Source organism: Odontesthes bonariensis, chromosome 3, assembly GCF_027942865.1.
Source record: "Odontesthes bonariensis isolate fOdoBon6 chromosome 3, fOdoBon6.hap1, whole genome shotgun sequence".
NCBI lineage: Eukaryota > Metazoa > Chordata > Actinopteri > Atheriniformes > Atherinopsidae > Odontesthes > Odontesthes bonariensis.
Window position 1 is genome coordinate 1,788,427 of NC_134508.1, and position 19,120 is coordinate 1,807,546.

General features: G+C 41.0%; 2 protein-coding genes across 3 annotated transcripts in view; one reads left to right on the top strand and one right to left on the bottom strand.

The window, feature by feature from the left end:
- cenpp (centromere protein P) overlaps window positions 1-19,120 on the bottom strand; it is a 195,015-nt gene that overhangs the window by 77,587 nt on the left and 98,308 nt on the right. The window lies entirely within an intron of this gene.
- On the top strand, window positions 1,991-18,276 carry aspn (asporin (LRR class 1)). Its single transcript, XM_075461942.1, has 8 exons — window positions 1,991-2,129; window positions 5,869-6,109; window positions 8,680-8,792; window positions 10,852-11,065; window positions 14,888-14,998; window positions 15,104-15,197; window positions 15,473-15,611; window positions 17,202-18,276. Exons 2-8 carry the CDS (start codon window positions 5,896-5,898, stop codon window positions 17,397-17,399), a joined length of 1,083 nt encoding a protein of 360 aa, XP_075318057.1. The 5' UTR covers window positions 1,991-2,129; window positions 5,869-5,895; the 3' UTR covers window positions 17,400-18,276.

Below are 19,120 nucleotides of genomic sequence, written 5' to 3' on the forward strand. Positions count from 1 at the left end.
GTTTAAAATCAGTTCTCTAAAGGACAGGAAGCCGATGGAGGGAGTTCAGAACTGGAGTGATGTGCACACGTCTGTTGGTGTTGGTTAAAGACGGGCAGCAGCGTTCTGCACCAGCTGAAGGCGGCTGAGAGAAGACTGGGAGACGCCCACATAAAGAGGATTAAAACAGTCTGACCTTCAACTTATCAGGCCACGGATGGCTTTCTCAAGGTCATGACCACTTAAACACATTTTAACTTTGGCCAGGAGACGCAGCTGGAGAAAACCAGTCCCGACGACGTTGTTCATTTGTTTGTCCGACCTCAGATCAAAGGTCAAAGGTCACTCCCAGATTTCTGACGGTTGAACTGAGCTTTGAAGACGAGATGCCAAAGCCAGCCGTCACAGTGTCCCCAAACTTAATATCAGCGACACAATTGAACAAAGAACATTGAGCACTGTTACTGTTTGGCTTCAATGGCAGATAAATGTGTAAGTCGTCTGCATAGCGGTGGAGAGAAAGGTTGTGCCTGGCTAAAAATGACCCAAGTGGTAGCATGTACAATGAGAAGAGGATGAAACGAACAATACAAAAGCTAAATCCAATACAACTTTTATATTTGTTAACTTGTGTTTATTTTCCCCATTTTATGAAATACAGAAAAATCACAAAGACGAGGAATTAATGTGCCGACCTCCAACTGTAGACCTTAAAGGCACGGATGGCTTTCTCAAGGTCATGACCACTTAAAAACATTTTAACTTTGGCCAGGAGACGCAGCTGGAAAAAACTAGTCCTGACAACGTTGTTAATTTATTTGTCCGACATCAGATCAAAGTTCAAAGGTCACTCCCAGATTTCTGACGGTTGAAGGTGTCTACATGCACTTAATAACTCGGTCTGATTGTAATTTAGCCAATAATCCGATCCTTTCAGCGCCGTGTGACCCCACTGAGTGTGAAGCAGCCGGATTAAGGAAATCCTCAAACTAAACAACGGATCCTACAAAGCTCACCTCCACCCTGATACAATAGAAAATTACTTTATTCATCCCCCAATGGGAGAAATTCAAATTAGTGAAGTAGCTACATTTTTTTTTTTAATATTTACAATGATTGTGTTAACCTTGTAGCACCCAAGCATATGAATAATCATTGAAAAAAATCATTTTGGCTCTTCTTGCATCTTTTTGGGGGAATAAACCAATATTTTTGGAATTGGGCTATTTTTGATCATTTTGGGCAATGTTGCATATTTGCAACTGTGGGCTTTCCTGATTAATTTTGTAATAATACAATTTGGAGAGCTGAGCTCCCATTACCGCTGTGAAAGGAGGACAAAGCAGACCACACCAAACGAGAGCAGAACCAACTAGAACAGAGCACCGCAAAGCAGAGTGTAACTCACTGAGCCAAGAAAATGATGCTGTGACAACTGTCGGCACATAAAATGTAATGTAAATAAAAATAAAAATAAAAATTTAATGTAAATAAATAAAAAGCTTGTTGCATATCTGCAACTGTGGGTGCTACAAGGTTAACAACAACAATAATAATACCAATTCTAGTAAAAATACTACTACTAACTAATAATAATAATAAATGACTAAATAAACAAATAAAAAAAATTAAAAAAAAAAAAAAATCAATAAATCAATTTGATGTGATCATTGATCAGTGAGAAAACCTCCAACAGGAGCAGCTGAGCAGACCCCTCTGTGTTCCTGTTCAGCTGGGTGCCAACAGGCCTCCGAACGGGCTCCATTCACGTGGATGTAAAACATTTAATGTGGCAGTCTGCCCTGACGGGGAGGGGAGGTGACGGACCTATAAAACCTGAGCGTGCGGGAGTCTGAAGCTAACTATCCTGGCAGCGCTTCAAAGCTCCTGATGAAAAGCACATGACTAAAGTCCCAACAATGCTGTTTCCATCTTAGTCCCAGAGACGCTCAGCGAGTCGGGACCTCTGCTCTGAAACCGAACGGTGGGGGTGTTTTATTCTCTGCTGGGTGGAGAGGGTGATGCTGTTCTCCGCTCACTGGGAATGTACTGACTGAGGATCCATCTCTCAGCCTCTCCAGCTGCTGCTGCTGCTGCTCTCTCTCTTCACTGCGTGGGGTTTAAACCGGGACACACACCTGACGGCTGAGGTAGGACACACCCTGGATTTACTAACAAAAGGACTATTCTACCCTGGCGGGTTTTATTTGTGCTGCTAAACTCTGGAGTTTTCATCGGTTCAAACACCGTCTGAGGAAGTGTTTTAATGGAGTTTTTTAAGTTGGATTTAAACAAGATTTAAGAAGCTCAAACTTAACTTAAAATCCTTTTTTTTTTTTTTAAACGCTCTTATTCCAAAGTGAGTCTGATCTGAACAGGAGTGTAGATCAATCAAAGGTAAGGTGAAGATTAACAAGGTTTTTAGTTTATTTGCACTAAGTTTTTGTAACTTTCAATAAAAACTGCCTATAAATCACAGAGGTTTAAATATTATAAAAAAAAATCAACACAAATGAGAAGAAACAGACTTTTTTTACTAATTTGTAAATAGTTAAACATGAATTATTAATTTATCAATGTCCCATTTCTCTTCCGGCTTCAGTGTTTAACAATGAGAATTTAATGCTTTTCATCACATTGAATCCATGTAAACTCAATCTTTTGGTTCTTATAAAGAAAGATCTTATAAATTTAGATTTATTGACGTTTTCATGACAAAAATTTTGAAATCGATACAGAACGATGAGAGTTCAGATGTTTCATGAAATGTAAAGCACAGAGGTTTAAATATAAGAAAATCAAAACAAATGAGAAGAAACAGACTTTTTACTAATTTGTAAATAGTTAAACATGAATTATTAACTTATCAATGTCCCATTTCTCTTCCGGCTTCAGTGTCTAACAATGAGAATTTAATGTTTTTCATCACATTGAATCCATGTAAACTCAATCTTTTGGTTCTTATAAAGAAAGATCTTATAAATTTAGATTTATTTACGTTTTCATGACAAAATCTTGAAATCGATACAGACCAATGAGAGTTCTGATGGATGCAGCAGAGAGGATCAGGTTCGGATGTTTTATGAATGAAGACCTATAATTTGTCTGCACCAGTGCGGCCGGAGCGAAAGGAGATTTATTGATTTTCAAGGCGTCTTTGATTCAGAGAAACAACAGGAAAATGCTGCCAAAGATGAAAAGCTTCCATCAAGAAAACTGTCCTCTGTGTGATAAATGTGCACATGTGGAATAAGACGCCGGTCTGGGGGCCGAGGAGGGGTCTGATCTGAGCAGTATGTGCTGTCGAAGCAGGATGAGCGACCACCAGCGCATATTTGTGGGTGGACTGCACGTTCCACCGAGGGGCTCAGAATCCATCAGGAGAATGAAACCAGAGCACTCAGGCTCTCCCTGCTGGCTCTGTGAACCCGGGGAAGATGCATAAATCACTCTGTGAATCACCGCAGATGGTGAATAGGTGAGAGCTGGACAAACATTTATGTTGGCTGTGAGAACTCATTTCCAAAGGAAGGTTTTCAGGTCTTTGTGGAAAAAATAAGAGCAGCACATTCTGAAAGTAATCCCTGCAGGAACTCTGCGTGCCCTTCCCTCCTGTTCTGTTTTAGGAATACATTCTTAAATGAGAAGGCAGAGGAAACTGAACAGAAGAATGCTTGTTTGGATCTGTGGGGAAATCTGAACTGTTGTACAGTAAAGCTGCCGGTTAGCAGGGTTAAAGGCTCCACCGACCTACAGGTCCGCCTGGTGAGCGGCCCGACTGACCGCTAACAGTTAGACCTCAGTGTGGGACCTCAGTGTGGGACCTCAGTGTGGGACCTCAGTGTGGGACCTCAGTGTTGGACCTCAGTGTGGGACCTCAGTGTTGGACCTCAGTGTGGGACCTCAGTGTGGGACCTCAGTGTTGGACCTCAGTGTGGGACCTCAGTGTGGGACCTCAGTGTGGGACCTCAGTGTGGGACCTCAGTGTTGGACCTCAGTGTGGGACCTCAGTGTGGGACCTCAGTGTGGGACCTCAGTGTGGGACCTCAGTGTTGGACCTCAGTGTTGGACCTCAGTGTTGGACCTCAGTGTGGGACCTCAGTGTGGGACCTCAGTGTTGGACCTCAGTGTTGGACCTCAGTGTGGGACCTCAGTGTTGGACCTCAGTGTGGGACCTCAGTGTGGGACCTCAGTGTGGGACCTCAGTGTTGGACCTCAGTGTGGGACCTCAGTGTGGGACCTCAGTGTGGGACCTCAGTGTGGGACCTCAGTGTGGGACCTCAGTGGTGATTTAACTTAGTTCATAAGGAGGTTTTTACTTAATAAAATGTTTCCTAACTGCTCAGTTTGTGTGCCGTGTCTGACCGACACTCCTGTAACGTTTTCCAATAATAATGTGGTTCGATTGGACCGACCAACGTACACTTTTCCTGAAGTTAACGTGGCAGAAGTGTGATCTGCTGCAGTCTCATTAAAGGACAGACTCAGACTGATGGGTTAGGTGTTCAGGAGAACCTAAATAACGGTTCCCTGCTGCATGGTTGAACATATGAACATTAGAGTAGTTTTTTTTTTACAGCGTCGGAGCCAAATAAATGAGAGAAAACTGATTCAAAATGTTTGAGCTGCAGCTTCTGCTCTGTGTCTCATTACATATTAAACTTAAAGCAAGTCGGTGAATCAGACCGAGCTGCAGGGCTGGAAACCAAAGTAGTGATCAGTGGTGCCGGAGCTCTCAGGCTCTGCAGGGCAGCTTCAGGCCTGGAAACATGGGCAGACATAATTCTGCTCAACACCAGCGAAGCCTCGTTCTGTTTCCGAGCAGAAGAGGAACACTTATTCTGTAAAGTGGAATCATGGATGCGTTATTATTTTAGTCACCCACAGCTGAAATGAGCTGCTAAATGTTAAATGTGACTCGAGCCCTACCATGGAAGTTGGGTGGATGGGTTTATTGTAGGGCTGGGCGAGTTAACTCGTTATTATCGGGTTAACTTGTTAATTATTTAACTCCGATAAATATTTTATGGCGCATTAACGCAGGTTTTATTATTGTAAAAGTCTGTTGAATGCATCACATTCACACAGTTACAGCAAACACCACGAAGCATGGAGGAATAAAATATAGATAAACTAGCAGCTAACATCACCGCTACAGGTGTGAAGCTAACGGAGCTAACCGGCGCTACTTCCTGTTTTACTGGTTTCAACATAAAAGCACGTATTTCAAAATAAATGTTATAAAAAACTCCTGCATTTACAGCCAAGTTGAATTGTCTTCTCAGCGTAGTAGTTCCAGTCTAAAATATCACTTAAAGGCAAAACACACAACTGATAGCAGCAAGTCATTCAAGGAAACAGACAGTGGAGCGAGGCTTCTACATAAAAACTACAGAAAGATGCTGATGTTAAAAGTGTGTTTGCACAACAAATGTTATGGCACTTTCATTCATATGGCAGCACATTTAAAATAAAGCTAAATGCTAAAAGCTATACGCTACTTTTGGATTCATTTTTGGATTCTGCGTACAAATGCGATTAATCGTGATTAATCAGGGAAATCATGTGATTAATTAGATTAAACATTTTAATCGTTGCCCAGCCCCGGTTTATTAGGTTTGTTAGGTATGAAACTGATCTTTGATGAGCTGCATTTCTGAAAAGGAAACGTTAAAACCAACAGAAAACATTTCCTCTGTGTTATAACCACAGGTTAGCGGGTAAGCATGTTCATCCCAGATCGGTCGGTTCGTATCTTCACTTCAGTTTCTGTCTATCGCCCTTCTGCATCATGTTGGCTCACTTAATTCTACTGAACCATGCCCGTGCACCGTGAGTTTAGCCTGGTCTGTTGGTCTGGGAGCTAACCGAACCCGTGTTCCCCTCCAGCTCTCCCACCGGTGACCTGATAAAACCATGAGGGTCCTCCTCCTGCTCTGCCTGCTGGCGCTAGGCAACGCCAAACCCTACCAGCCAGTCAACATCACCGATTTGATGAAAAACTACGACATCATGGTGGCGGATTCAGACGACGACGACAATGAAGACGACGACGATTACGATGACGACAATGACGACTGTCCAGCCAACTGCCGTTGTTCCCCCCGAGTGGTGCAGTGCTCTGATGAAGGTAAGGACGTCATATTACCGCCCGCCGGGCAGTTTACTCTGTGATACTAAAACTGATCATTTCAGCTTCAGTGAAGGTTTCTGTCCCCCTTCAGCCTATCGGCTGCTGTAGGGCCTGTAAATCTTCTAAAAGTGGGCAAAAATATTAAAGGGGAATTCCTGTATTTTCAACATTAAGCCTCTTTTCTGAGTCGTCTGCAATGTTTTAGAACCCCCCTCACCGTTTTTTTGATGTTTACTGCTGTCTCCGGTATTTGTCTAATTTTGATTCTTCTCAACCTGCTTAAGAACGGCTAGTCATGTGCATGTCTTAAAAGGTCCGTAAAAGCACAATAAACGTCCGTTTTCAAAATCATCAACTCACCGGAGTGGTTACTATAGCGGACATGTTTGTAGTTCTCTCGCACTGGAAATGCAATACACCTAGCAGCATTTCCGCTTTTAAGACATGCACATGACTTGCCGTTCTGAAGCAGGTTGAGAAGAATCAAAATTAGGCAAATACCGGAGACAGCAGTAAACATCAAAAAAGCGGTGAGGGGGGTTCTAAAACATTGCAGACGACTCAGAAAAGAGGCTTAATGTTGAAAATACAGGAATTCCCCTTTAAGTTTAATTATCAAAAAGGAGACTTGTGGGAGCTATTTTCCTTTTTTTTATTATTATTATTTTTGGGGGCTTTTTTATGCCTTTAATGGACAGGACAGTTAAAGAGAGAGAGGAAGGAGGGAGCAGAGAGAGGGGGAACAACATGCAGCACAGGGCCAGCTGCAGCGAGGACTATAGCCTCTGTTCATGGGGCGCCTGCTCAGCCCACTACGCCACGGACCACCATGGAGGCTATTTGCTGTCAGATTACGAGTAATTTATTGTTTCATCTAAAAACAAAAGAGTCTGCAAATGATATTTTCATAGAAAGAATAAAAAATGACTAGAACTACTTTAAAGGGACAGTTCGCCTCTTTTGACATGAAGCTGTGTAACATCCCATATCAGCAACATCATTTATGAACATCTTCTTACCCCCTGCTGCGTCCTGTGAGCAGAGATCCAGCCTCGTTTTGGTGTTGATGAAGGTAGTCCGGCTAGTTAGTATGCGAGTTTGAGTAAGCAGAAGTTCCCGGATGCATACTAGATTCTCCTAAATGTTGGGTATGCATCATGAGGTTACTACTCATACTCAAACTACCCAAGATACAACGTAACGTGACGTCGCCGATCGTCATTTCCTGTCAAAACGGCAGTTTCAAGCTAGCTACAACGAGGGTAGGTTCACTTCCTGTTTTCAAAACAAAAGCACCAATTGTATGGTAATGGCTTTCCCTATGATAAAAGGCAACAGGTATTTTATTTTGTGAAAATAACAGGAAGTGCGTTGCTCACTGCAGCTAGCTTTAGTAGCGCCGAATTCGTGGGAACAAAATGGTAAACAGCCGGTATTTTGTCAGGTTTTCAACACGTTGGGGATCTAAACGACTACTTTCTCTCCTGAAAATGTTTCAAATGTTGCTAAAGTTTACAGAGTTTAGAGCTTAACTCTTTCGGTGCCATTGACGTCTATAGACGTCAATTTAAAAAAAAACGTTCACTGCCAAAGACGTCTATAGACGTCAATTGCGTTTTTAACGGAGCGGGCTGGGGGACAATCTAGCGGAGTTCGTCACTAAATCTTAGGCTTGTAAACACTAAACAGAGAATATACTGGCAACATTACCCGCAAGATGGCAGCAGTGCCACTATGCACACAAAAAAAAAAGAGCTCGTTTTCTCCATTTTTTGGGTCCACCAGCTGTTTTTGGTGAAACCAACCTATGTTCTACTGTCTATTACTAAAGGACTGAAAATGGTAGAAACAAACTTTTTTTTCCTGATGAAAGAAGAGAGTCTACTCTTTCTTTTGGTAATTTCGGTGCGTACATAGTCATAAGACACACTTTTCTGTGGGTCTTGGAAAATCAGTCAAAATACTGAAAAACACTTGGCAGTATGGGTGGCTCTGAACTGAAAATGGCTGGCAGCCAATGAGTTAAGGGAAATCAGCTTCAGGCCGGCTGATTTCGGCTCGGGCAGGAGCAAAATGCATTGTGGGTAAACGCTCTGCATACTGTCTGATCGATGAGTATGTATGTGGTTTCGAACACAGCCGTGTCTTTACTTTACATGCTCCTCCTGCAGATGACCACAAAACTACCAAAGAATATTAAAACGGCAGCTTTTACAGCAGTTTCAGGTCATGTCTATAGAGTGTCTAATAGAAGTGTTTTCGTATGGTGACGGTGGTAAAACAAACGCCGGTTTTCATGACTTATTGTCAGAGAAAGTCCGTTACTTTGTATGCTCAGGACATACTTTTACAGCCGGAGCTCTGATAGAATAAACGGATACGTCGAAGACCACAAGGGGCAAGAAGAAGGGAGGAAATCTCCCCATAAGTGCCTTTACAGACAGCTGCTATCATTTAAGAATAAGACGTTTCAGTAGACGTCCTTCTTATCATCCCTTCACCCGTCCAGCTGAGTTTTTATAAAGTGAAACACAGCATTCAACACCTTTGTGTGTCTGTGCCAACAGGTCTGATTTCTGTTCCCGAGAAGATTCCTGAAGACACGGTGATGATTGACCTTCAAAACAACGACATCACCGACATCAAGGAGGACGACTTTAAAGGCCTCAGCAAGCTTTATGTGAGATAAACTTTGAGTTCGACGTCAGACTGATGCACTGCAGGAAATATCACATCAATTCTGATAAAAACAAGGAGCAGATAACCTGTTGTAAGATGGTCCTCCATCGTCTGATCATTATCTCACTTTCTATGAGAGAACCGAGTCTGAAACTCGGAAAAATAAACTCTAAAATAAGGATCAAATACGTTATAATCAAAGTTATATATCAAGGAGAGCCTCTGTTGAGGTGGGTAGAGCAGCCAAAAGTGTCCTCAAATAAAAGTACTGTTACTTCAGAATAATATGATTCAAGTAAAAGTAAAAAGTAGTCATCCAAATAATTACTTGAGTAAGAGTAAAAAAGTGCTCGGTGAAAAAACTACTCAGGTACTGAGTAACTGTTGAGTAACGTCTGATTTATTTGTTAACACAAGCATTCAATCAGACAGACAAAAATACTAAATAATCATCTTTAGGCAAATTAGAGTTCATCCAATTGATAAAATTAATTAAAATGAATTAATTACAAAATAGCTTAAATTAAAATAATCCAGGTAAATTCAAGAACTTCAATAAAAAATAAAAGAGACTTAGGAAATGTTTAAAACATATGTAACCCATATGTAACCTAAAAAACAAACATTCACCTATCCATGGGGGAAAAACGAGTTTAGGAAACTTAGCGCTACATGTTTCCTCAAGTTAGATGTTGAGTTTCTGCTGAAATGTGCGTTTGTTTTGGTTGCCACAGAAGACACATAATGTAGCTGCTGTTTCTCACTCTTTGTAAGGTAAACATGCTTTCAGTATGAGGCCTCGTCTGCGTCTTCATTTCCCACCGTTGGTTCTGACATTTTTCATCTGTTTCTTTGTTTGTTTGCTACGACTGCTAATGCTAAAGCTAACCCGTCCCGCCGCTGAGATCGAGTACGGTCACGTGACCAGACCGCACGGCCGCGTCTGATTGGTGGAACACAGTCAGGTGGTAGAGCCTTTGGTGGAAGTCTCTCTCTCTGTCAGAATAAAACATTAAAATGAGGCGTACGCGGGGGGATAAAAATAATGAGGCGTAGAATACCAAAGAGGTAAGAAGAAAAGTAACCAGCTCATTGTAGCCTAATGTAGCGGAGTAAGAGGACAGTTTCTGCTGCACACATCTACTCAAGGAAAAGTAAAAAGTATAAAAAGTCACTTTTTTCAGTGTATAATGTTTTCAAAAACTTACTCAAGTAAATGTAACTCGTTACTACCCACCTCTGGAAATGGTTCACTGTTCGAACAGTAGAAGAATAAAAAGTTCAGTTAGAAAAAGAACGCTTTGCAACTAGAAAGGTGAAGTTTTGTCGTTGTTTTATTGTACTTTTTTGAATCAGTAAAAAACAGAAAAGACAACGAGAAGTACAGCTTGGTTTTTACTAGAAGCTGCAGCTAAGTTCCCACAACCTCTTCTAAAACACAGCGTTAATAACGCCGCCCAGGAAAATATCTAGAATCAGTTCAGAATCCTGACAGATACGAACCGCTTCATCTTTATTCCTCACGTTGGAGGAATGATGGTCGACGGGCTACAAACAAATACTTAACATCCTATGAGATGGAAAACCAAACACGAGGAGCACGTCTTGGCCTGCATCTCTCAGCTGTTTACTCAGCTGGAAATAAACCACATCAGGCCTGCAGCGCTGAACCGAACCACAACAATCAGGACAAATATCACCGATGTGTGTTTCAAAGGAGCGGCTGACCTGACCTGCTCTGTTTTCTTGTTCTTTAAATCATTTTTTTTTTTAATATACTTCTGATAGATATTTATTATTAAAATAAAAAAACCAAACCAAACAGTGTGATAAGAAGCAGATCCCCCAGTCAAACATTTGGCATTACTAATAAGCCATTCTGGAACCATTTTGTTGAAAGCATCTTGGCGAGTTCATATTTAATGCTGGCAGCAAAAGCTCGGCACAGATCAGGTGGTAATGAGGACCACTGGGACTTAAAATATGTTACATTACTGCAGAAAATGCGACAAAGATCGATTCCATTAAAGGCCATTATGACCCTCTTTTTTTCGTTTCAGGGCCTGTTTCTGATCAACAACAAGATCTCTAAGATTCACCCGAAGGCCTTCAGGAACATGGACAACCTCAGGCTGCTGTACCTGTCCTACAACATGCTGACCGAGATCCCCGCCAATCTGCCTCCCAACGTCATCGAGCTGCGTTTCCACGAAAACAATATCAACAGAGTCCAGAAGGATGCATTCAAAGGCCTGAGGAAACTGCATGTTCTGGGTGAGACCGGGTTTCAGTTTCAGAGCCGGCGGTCTCTGCTAGTTTTACTATCAAAGCAAAAACAAGGAACAAGATTCATCACAAAAAGAAAGCATAAGACTTAGGCTGTGTTCGAAACTGCATACTACATACTGCATACTACATACTTCCATACTGCATACTACATACTGCATACTACATACTGCATACTAAATTCTACATACTGCATACTTTCATACTGCATACTACATACTGCATACTTCCATACTGCATACTACATACTTCCATACTGCATACTACATACTTCCATACTGCATGCTAAATGCTACATACTGCATACTACATACTTCCATACTGCATACTACATACTGCATACTTCCATACTGCATACTTCCATACTGCATACTTCCATACTGCATACTTCCATACTGCATACTTCCATACTGCATACTACATACTTCCATACTGCATGCTAAATGCTACATACTACATACTTCCATACTGCATACTACATACTTCCATACTGCATGCTAAATGCTACATACTTCCATACTGCATACTACATACTGCATACTACCATACTGCATACTACATACTTCCATACTGCATACTACATACTGCATACTTCCATACTGCATACTTCCATACTGCATACTACATACTTCCATACTGCATGCTAAATGCTACATACTACATACTTCCATACTGCATACTACATACTTCCATACTGCATGCTAAATGCTACATACTGCATACTTCCATACTGCATACTACATACTGCAATTCTGCATACTACATACTTCCATACTGCAATTCTGCATACTACATACTTCCATACTGCAATTCTGCATACTACATACTTCCATACTGCATACTTCCATACTACATACTCATCGATCAGGCAGTATGCAGAGCGTTTACCCACAATGCATTTCGCTCCTGCCCGAGCCGAAATCAGCCGGCCTGAAGCTGATTTCCCTTAAGCTCTAAACTCTGTAAACTTTAGCAACATTTGAAACATTTTCAGTAGAGAAAGTAGCCGTTTAGATCCCCAACGTGTTGAAAACCTGACAAAATACCGGCTGTTTACCATTTTGTTCCCACGAATTCGGCGCTACTAAAGCTAGCCGCAGTGAGCAACGCACTTCCTGTTATTTTCACAAAATAAAATACCCGTTGCCTTTTATCATAGGGAAAGCCATTACCATACAATTGGTGCTTTTGTTTTGAAAACAGGAAGTGAACCTACCCTCGTTGTAGCTAGCTTGAAACTGCCGTTTTGACAGGAAATGACGATCGGCGACGTCACGTTACGTTGCATCTTGGGTAGTTTGAGTACGAGTAGTAACCTCATGATGCATACCCAACATTTCGGAGAATCTAGTATGCATCCGGGAACTTAAAGTTAAAGTTAAAGTTAGTAGGAGTAGTAGGCGGTTTCGAACACATCCTAAGTCAGCATCAAGCTCTCAAGCCTCCAGAGAATATAAACCGGTTGGTTGCACACTTATTCATCAGACTCATAATTAGCCGTTGGCACACCATTGGAAACTCTAACAAGGTCAGAAGAAACAACAGTTAACATTGGTCCCCAATTCAATTCAATTCAACTGATTAGCATTAGTTATTATCAAAGATCAGCTGTTGTTATAGACAGATACTAGCAAACATGTAGCAGAGAGGAAGGTGGTGTAGAGACCTTCAGAGGTCTCCATCTTTATTTGAGACCCGTCTGTATGTCAGCAACACGTAGAAGCAATAACTATGACTCCAATATAACAACTATAATCAGATTTGATATTTACTCATTAAGATATTTCAAATAAAATCATAGAGTGCACATCCAGCTTTACATTTATCCACAAACACAACGCTCACAACACTTCGACCACGTCTACATGAGACTCCAGAAGCCGTTTAATTCCATTTTGAAATGTTCTGTTGTGTTGATGTAAAGAAGATGTTTGATGAACTGAATTCTCTCTCCAGTAGAATGCACAATAGATCATTATTCTCATACTTCACCACTTGCATGCCACCTTGTATAATTTCCTCTTCTTGATGTTGTAGGTATTGTTTTTTACAGTTCTGTCAATAGCTGTTATTGAGTTTTTCCCCCAAAAAAAGCACCTTTAAGCATATTAATTCAGTTAAATTCAATAATACTTTATTAATTCCTAAAGGGGAATTATATTGCTGCAGTATGAACTATTATTAAAGATCAGCTGGTGTTACAGATGGATAACAAAATAAAATATAAGCCAGCAGAGAGGAAGGTGTGGTAGAAACCTTCAGAGGGCTCCATCGGGTGTTTCTGTAGCTTAGTAACAACTGAGCTGATGATGTCACACACAGCGTCAGCAGGTAACTCAGGTGAACTCTCTCAGCTTTAAACTTCCTCCTCTTTTTCTCTGCATCCTAGACCTCTACTCTTCAACTCATCATGATTTGGGGGTCTTATTCCAGGTATTACTTGGGCTTTGGAAAGCTCAGTTAGCTGCTCCAACGGGTTAACAGCGTCCCTGTTGCCGTGGTTACACATCATAACAGATGTAAAAAAACAAATCACCAGAGCTGCTGTGGTCTTAAGCTTTCCAGTAAAATAGATTCTGTGTTAGCCCAGAGATGGACCGGTGATCTTCCAGGGTCCACACTTATTTACCGTAGTGTCCTTTCAACCTTCGGTTCTACAAAGTTCTTCTCTCTACAATCAGGGCTCCATCATCCCGGCTAATCATACATGTAGCATGTAATAAAAATGCATGCATATCACCTATCGGGCACTTAGGTTTTATGCTGGTTTTAGTCCGATTAATCAGTTGCTAACAGTGAAAATTCATGAAATTGACCTAGTATTTTTTTTTTTTTAGGGCTGGGCAACGATTAAAATGTTTAATCTAATTAATCGCGATTAATCGCATTTGTACGCAGAATCCAAAAATGAATCCAAAAGTAGCGTATAGCTTTTAGCATTTAGTTTTATTTTAAATGTGCTGCCATATGAATGAAAGTGCCATAACATTTGTTGTGCAAACACACTTTTAACATCAGCATCTTTCTGTAGTTTTTATGTAGAAGCCTCGCTCCACTGTCTGTTTCCTTGAATGACTTGCTGCTATCAGTTGTGTGTTTTGCCTTTAAGTGATATTTTAGACTGGAACTACTACGCTGAGAAGACAACTCAACTTGGCAGTGTTTACAGATGACTTTGGTTCTGTCGACTCCGCCGTCTGGAAGAACTTTAAAATGAAAATGGCCGAGTAAAAGTTCCGTACCCTTCTCCATGTTTGGTGGATCCACCGATTACTTTCTTTTCCTGTTCCACAGCAGCAGACTTTTACAAAATAAAAGCCTGTGAGCAGCAGACCTTTACAAAATAAAAGCCTGTGAGCAGCAGACCTTTACAAAATAAAAGCCTGTGAGCAGCAGACTTTTACAAAATAAAAGCCTGTGAGCAACAGACTTTTACAAAATAAAACCTGCGTTAATGCACGATAAAATATTTATCGGCGTTAAATAATTAACAAGTTAACGCGATAAAAACGAGTTAACTTGCCCAGCCCTATTTTTTTTTTACATCCACAACAATCCTATTTGGACCAACGGTGACCAAACCCCGACCTAAAAATGTTGCTTCAATCATCAGATCTCTTATGTAACTTTGGGATTTTCAAGGTGCTGAGGCTTCGTTACAAAGTGTATTTACTGATGTTTAACAAAGCTGTGTCGGTCTCTAAGAGCAACTCGTGAGAATTTCATCACAACGCCCCTATTGTATTATGTTTTCCATCATATTAGTGGATTATAATAAGCCAACCAGATGTTTTGTGCTTATCCAAACAGAGCTGGGAGCTAACCCTTTGGCCAACAGTGGAATCGAGATGGGAGCGTTTAACGGCTTGTCGACTCTGTATATCGGCATAGCAGAGGCCAAACTCACAGCTGTGCCAAAAGGTAAGACATCACCTGCCCAACGGGTCCACGTTCAAACCGTTTATGTCTGTTAACATCGTATTTTAAGGGTTATCTTTGTCATCTTTGGTGTGTCGTACCTCCCAGACTTCCCATCCTCAATCACAGAGCTGAGCCTGGACTACAACAAGATCTCTAAAGTGGAAATAGAAGACTTCATCAGATATAAAAACCTCCAGAGGTGACAACCGGCCCGTTTTATTCCCCAAAGATATGACTCAGCACTCAAACATTTCTGCTAAAGCTAAAGAAATTACTAATTTTATACATATTAAGACTAACTGACACTCACCATGAATTATGTGGAAAAAAGTCTAAAAATCAACTCTTACATGCACAATAACAAAACTCCTTTAACACTAAGTGATGTCATTAGTTTTTAACTGATGTCTTAATCACCATTCCTCATTTCTTCAGAGCTGACGCATCTTCAACCATCCTTTGCCCTTTTTGCAGGTTAGGATTGGGTTTTAACCAGATCAAGTCTGTAGAAAACGGCAGCTTTGCCAACATCCCAAATATCCGTCAGATCCACCTGGACCATAACCGCCTAAAAAAGGTCCCGCCGGGCCTCAATTCCCTGCGCTACGTCCAGGTAACTGGACACTTAAATCTGTACTTTTTTTTTTAGCCTTTACCGAGCTACAGAAGCTGTTGTTTTGTTCAGATGCTTTTGTAATGGATTTTTAATTCCCATTTGCACTAAACTGTATAAAGAACTGATTGCTATTTATTTTGAAAGTCCACCAACCAAGCTCGAGAAGTTATTGTTTTTTTTCTCAATTTCAGCTCTTATTATTTAATATTTTGTTTTACATTAGATTTTGAATCCCTAATTGCACCGACTGAACCAGTTCTTATATTTTTATGGTTCAGATTGTTTTACTGGTGCACAATTATTAAATAAATAAGTAATTCAGTACATTTATATCTGTACCATTTATATTTGTTACCATAATTCTGTGCTGTTTTTCCTGTATCGGCCAATCTAAACCTCAGATATCGGTATCAGAGGTGAAAAAAGCGGTTCGGTGCATCCCTATTTTAAACTGTAGTCGGTTATATTCAATACAAAATACATAAATATGGTTTTAAAGCACTACTATAGAGAATAAAATAATAAATTAACACTAGTAACAAAGAGTTAAGCCTGGTTTATAGTCGGTAACGCAAGACGCAACGCAAGCCCTTGCGCGGTTGCAAGCCCCCCCTTGCGTGCTTGCGTGTGTCACCTCAATTTTCTAAACTTCAAGCAAGACGCGAGCAGAGCTATAGAGTAGCCACTCTGGACACGAGCACAAGCCACTATCTACATCACATCCGGCGGCGTGTTCATCTTCCGGTTTCATCCCCTAATAAAAGGCCGCTGTTTTCACACGCCAAGGTAGAAAGCGAAGAAGAAGAAGAAGAAGCATGAATCCCATAGACATAATATATATAATATATTATGTCTATGATGAATCCACTCGAAGAGAGACTTGCCGAAGAGGTCCTGGCGGTGAATTTCCTCTCATCGTAGTAGGTTTGTCATTGAAAAAACCCGCTGCTCCACCTACTGTCCTGGCGGGGAAATCGCCACGCAGCACACGCAACCGCCGACAAAGCAAAATGGAGCATAAACGTCTCGAGTCATTAACACAAGCGCAAGGGGAGTTAAAAGAGGTATAACTCAGCCTTTAACCTGCACCAAATATTTAGCATCTGAGCCGGTTTATTGAGAAAGCCATGTGGCGCCCCCTGGTGGGAAAGTGATGCGCTTTTCTCTTTCAGTGTGCTTATGGTTGAGTTCCTTTAAATAATTTTAAAGCATAATGCTATAAATCCTCTTAATTGTTTTATATTTTTCTTTTTTCCACTCTTCTTTGATTGCTTTTAACTGTGTGTTTCTATTTTTATTCTATTTTATGTATTTTTTTAATATTATTCTATTCCATTCTCTTTAAATTGCATACGTCCACTGAGCAAAATGTTGTCCCGCTTTAGTACGAGTAGATGCTGAACACAGACAAAAGATGAATGTATAATTGCCTTGGTATAGAACCTGAAGGTGTTTTAATGTATAACTGTTTACACTTGAGGTCTGTTAGAAAGTTCATCTCATTGAGTTTCTAATAGGTAGCACTGAGACAGCAGCACATTAGCACATGAATAATGAGTTAAAAGAACATTCTCTCTGCCTGCACAGGTGGTTTTCCTTCACGGCAACAAAATCAGCAACGTGGGAATCAACGACTTCTGTCCCGTCATGGCCGGCATGAAGAAGAACCTGTACACTGGCATCAGCCTGTTCGCCAACCCGGTTAAATACTGGAACATTCAGCCGTCCACTTTTCGCTGTGTGGCCGGCCAGAGGGGCATCCAGCTGGGCAACTTTAGAAAGTAACAGACGGGGAAGATGGCAGCTCAGAAATGGACCCGCTAAGGTCCTGATGGAAATAAATTCTGATAGATAAAACCATACTCCTAATGGGATAGCTGTTCATTAAAAAAGTTCATTATATTGATGTATTTTAGAACCTGTAGGACATGTTGTTGGTGCTCTTTCACACGTAGAGGTTCTCTGTCAGGGCGCAAGATCACATCATAAGCTAACGCACCAGAGACTGTTTACAGCCGTCCAACAGTCAACAGCTGCTGCACTGCAGACTGACGGGGACGCAGCGCCACCTTTTGGTCATTTTCAGAGGACGACCACTCAGCGACTCGACTCATTTCACCTTTTTTAGTCGTTTGTTTTCTAGCTTTGGCATAAACTGTAACGTTTGATGAGATCTAGTTGAGTAGGAAGCAGTTTTACAGTGTGTTACTGTTGGTTTTGTGAGAATATAACAACAACAAACCAAACTTAAACAGCTTAAAAATCCTTCTGCAGCATTTCCTAAGGTTGAGACGTTGTAATGACCACAGAGGAGTCTGAAATGAGTTAAAAAATGACTTTTCCCTGCAGCAGAAGTTTGTAAAGTCACTGAAAAATGTCATTTTGAAGCGCCGCATCCGTGTGAATGGATGTTTTATATTATCTCTGCATGTTTGTATAGCCTTTATTCAGAGGCTGGAAGTGTATCCTCTGCAGGGCTGAGGCCAGACTGAGCATCTATAACTCCTCTAAAATTGTTCCTCTAATATCTAATATCACCTGAATCAACTCGAGCTCATTTCTAAATGATGACCAGGTAGCATAACTCCCAACCTGGAACGTTAAAGCATCTTCTGTTTAAACTCGTCCAAGTCTCATCCAACGGTGAAATGGTGCTATATTTATTGAGGCCGTCTTTAATAAACACCTCAAGTTTAAATGTCTTTGCCTTTTTTTTTCCCACGATAATAATAGGAAATCTGAACATTTGACTTTGTTATTTGAGCTGGTATCTTATCCTCTCTTGTCCTCAGAATAAAACTTGTAATTAATCAACTTGAACAGGGTGCACAAATTATTCTACAACGGCCAAAATAATTTTTAAGGCTGTGTTCAAAACCGCATACTGCATACTTCCATACTACATACTGATCGATCAGACAGTATGCAGAGCGTTTACCCACAATGCATTTCGCTCCTGCCCGAGCCGAATTCAGCCGGCCTGAAGCTGATTTCACTTAAGCTCTAAACTCTGTAAACTTTAGCAACATTTGAAACATTTTCAGGTGAGAAAGTAGTCGTTTTGATCCCCAACGTGTTGAAAACCTGACAAAATACCGGCTGTTTACCATTTTGTTCCCACGAATTCGGTGCTACTAAAGCTAGCCGCAGTGAGCAACGCACTTCCTGTTATTTTCACAAAATAAAATACCCGTTGCCTTTTATCATAGGTAAAGCCATTAGGATACAATTAGTGCTTTTGTTTTGAAAACAGGAAGTGAACCTACCCTCGTTGTAGCTAGCTTGAAACTGCCGTTTTGACAGGAAATGACGATCGGCGACGTCACGTTACGTTGCATCTTGGGTAGTTTGAGTATGAGTAGTAACCTCATGATGCATACCCAACATTTAGGAGAATCTAGTATGCATCCGAGAACTTCTGCTTACTCAAACTCGCATACTAACTCAGAAAGTTAGTAGGAGTAGTAGGAGAAGTATGCGGTTTTGAACACAGCCAATGAGAATTT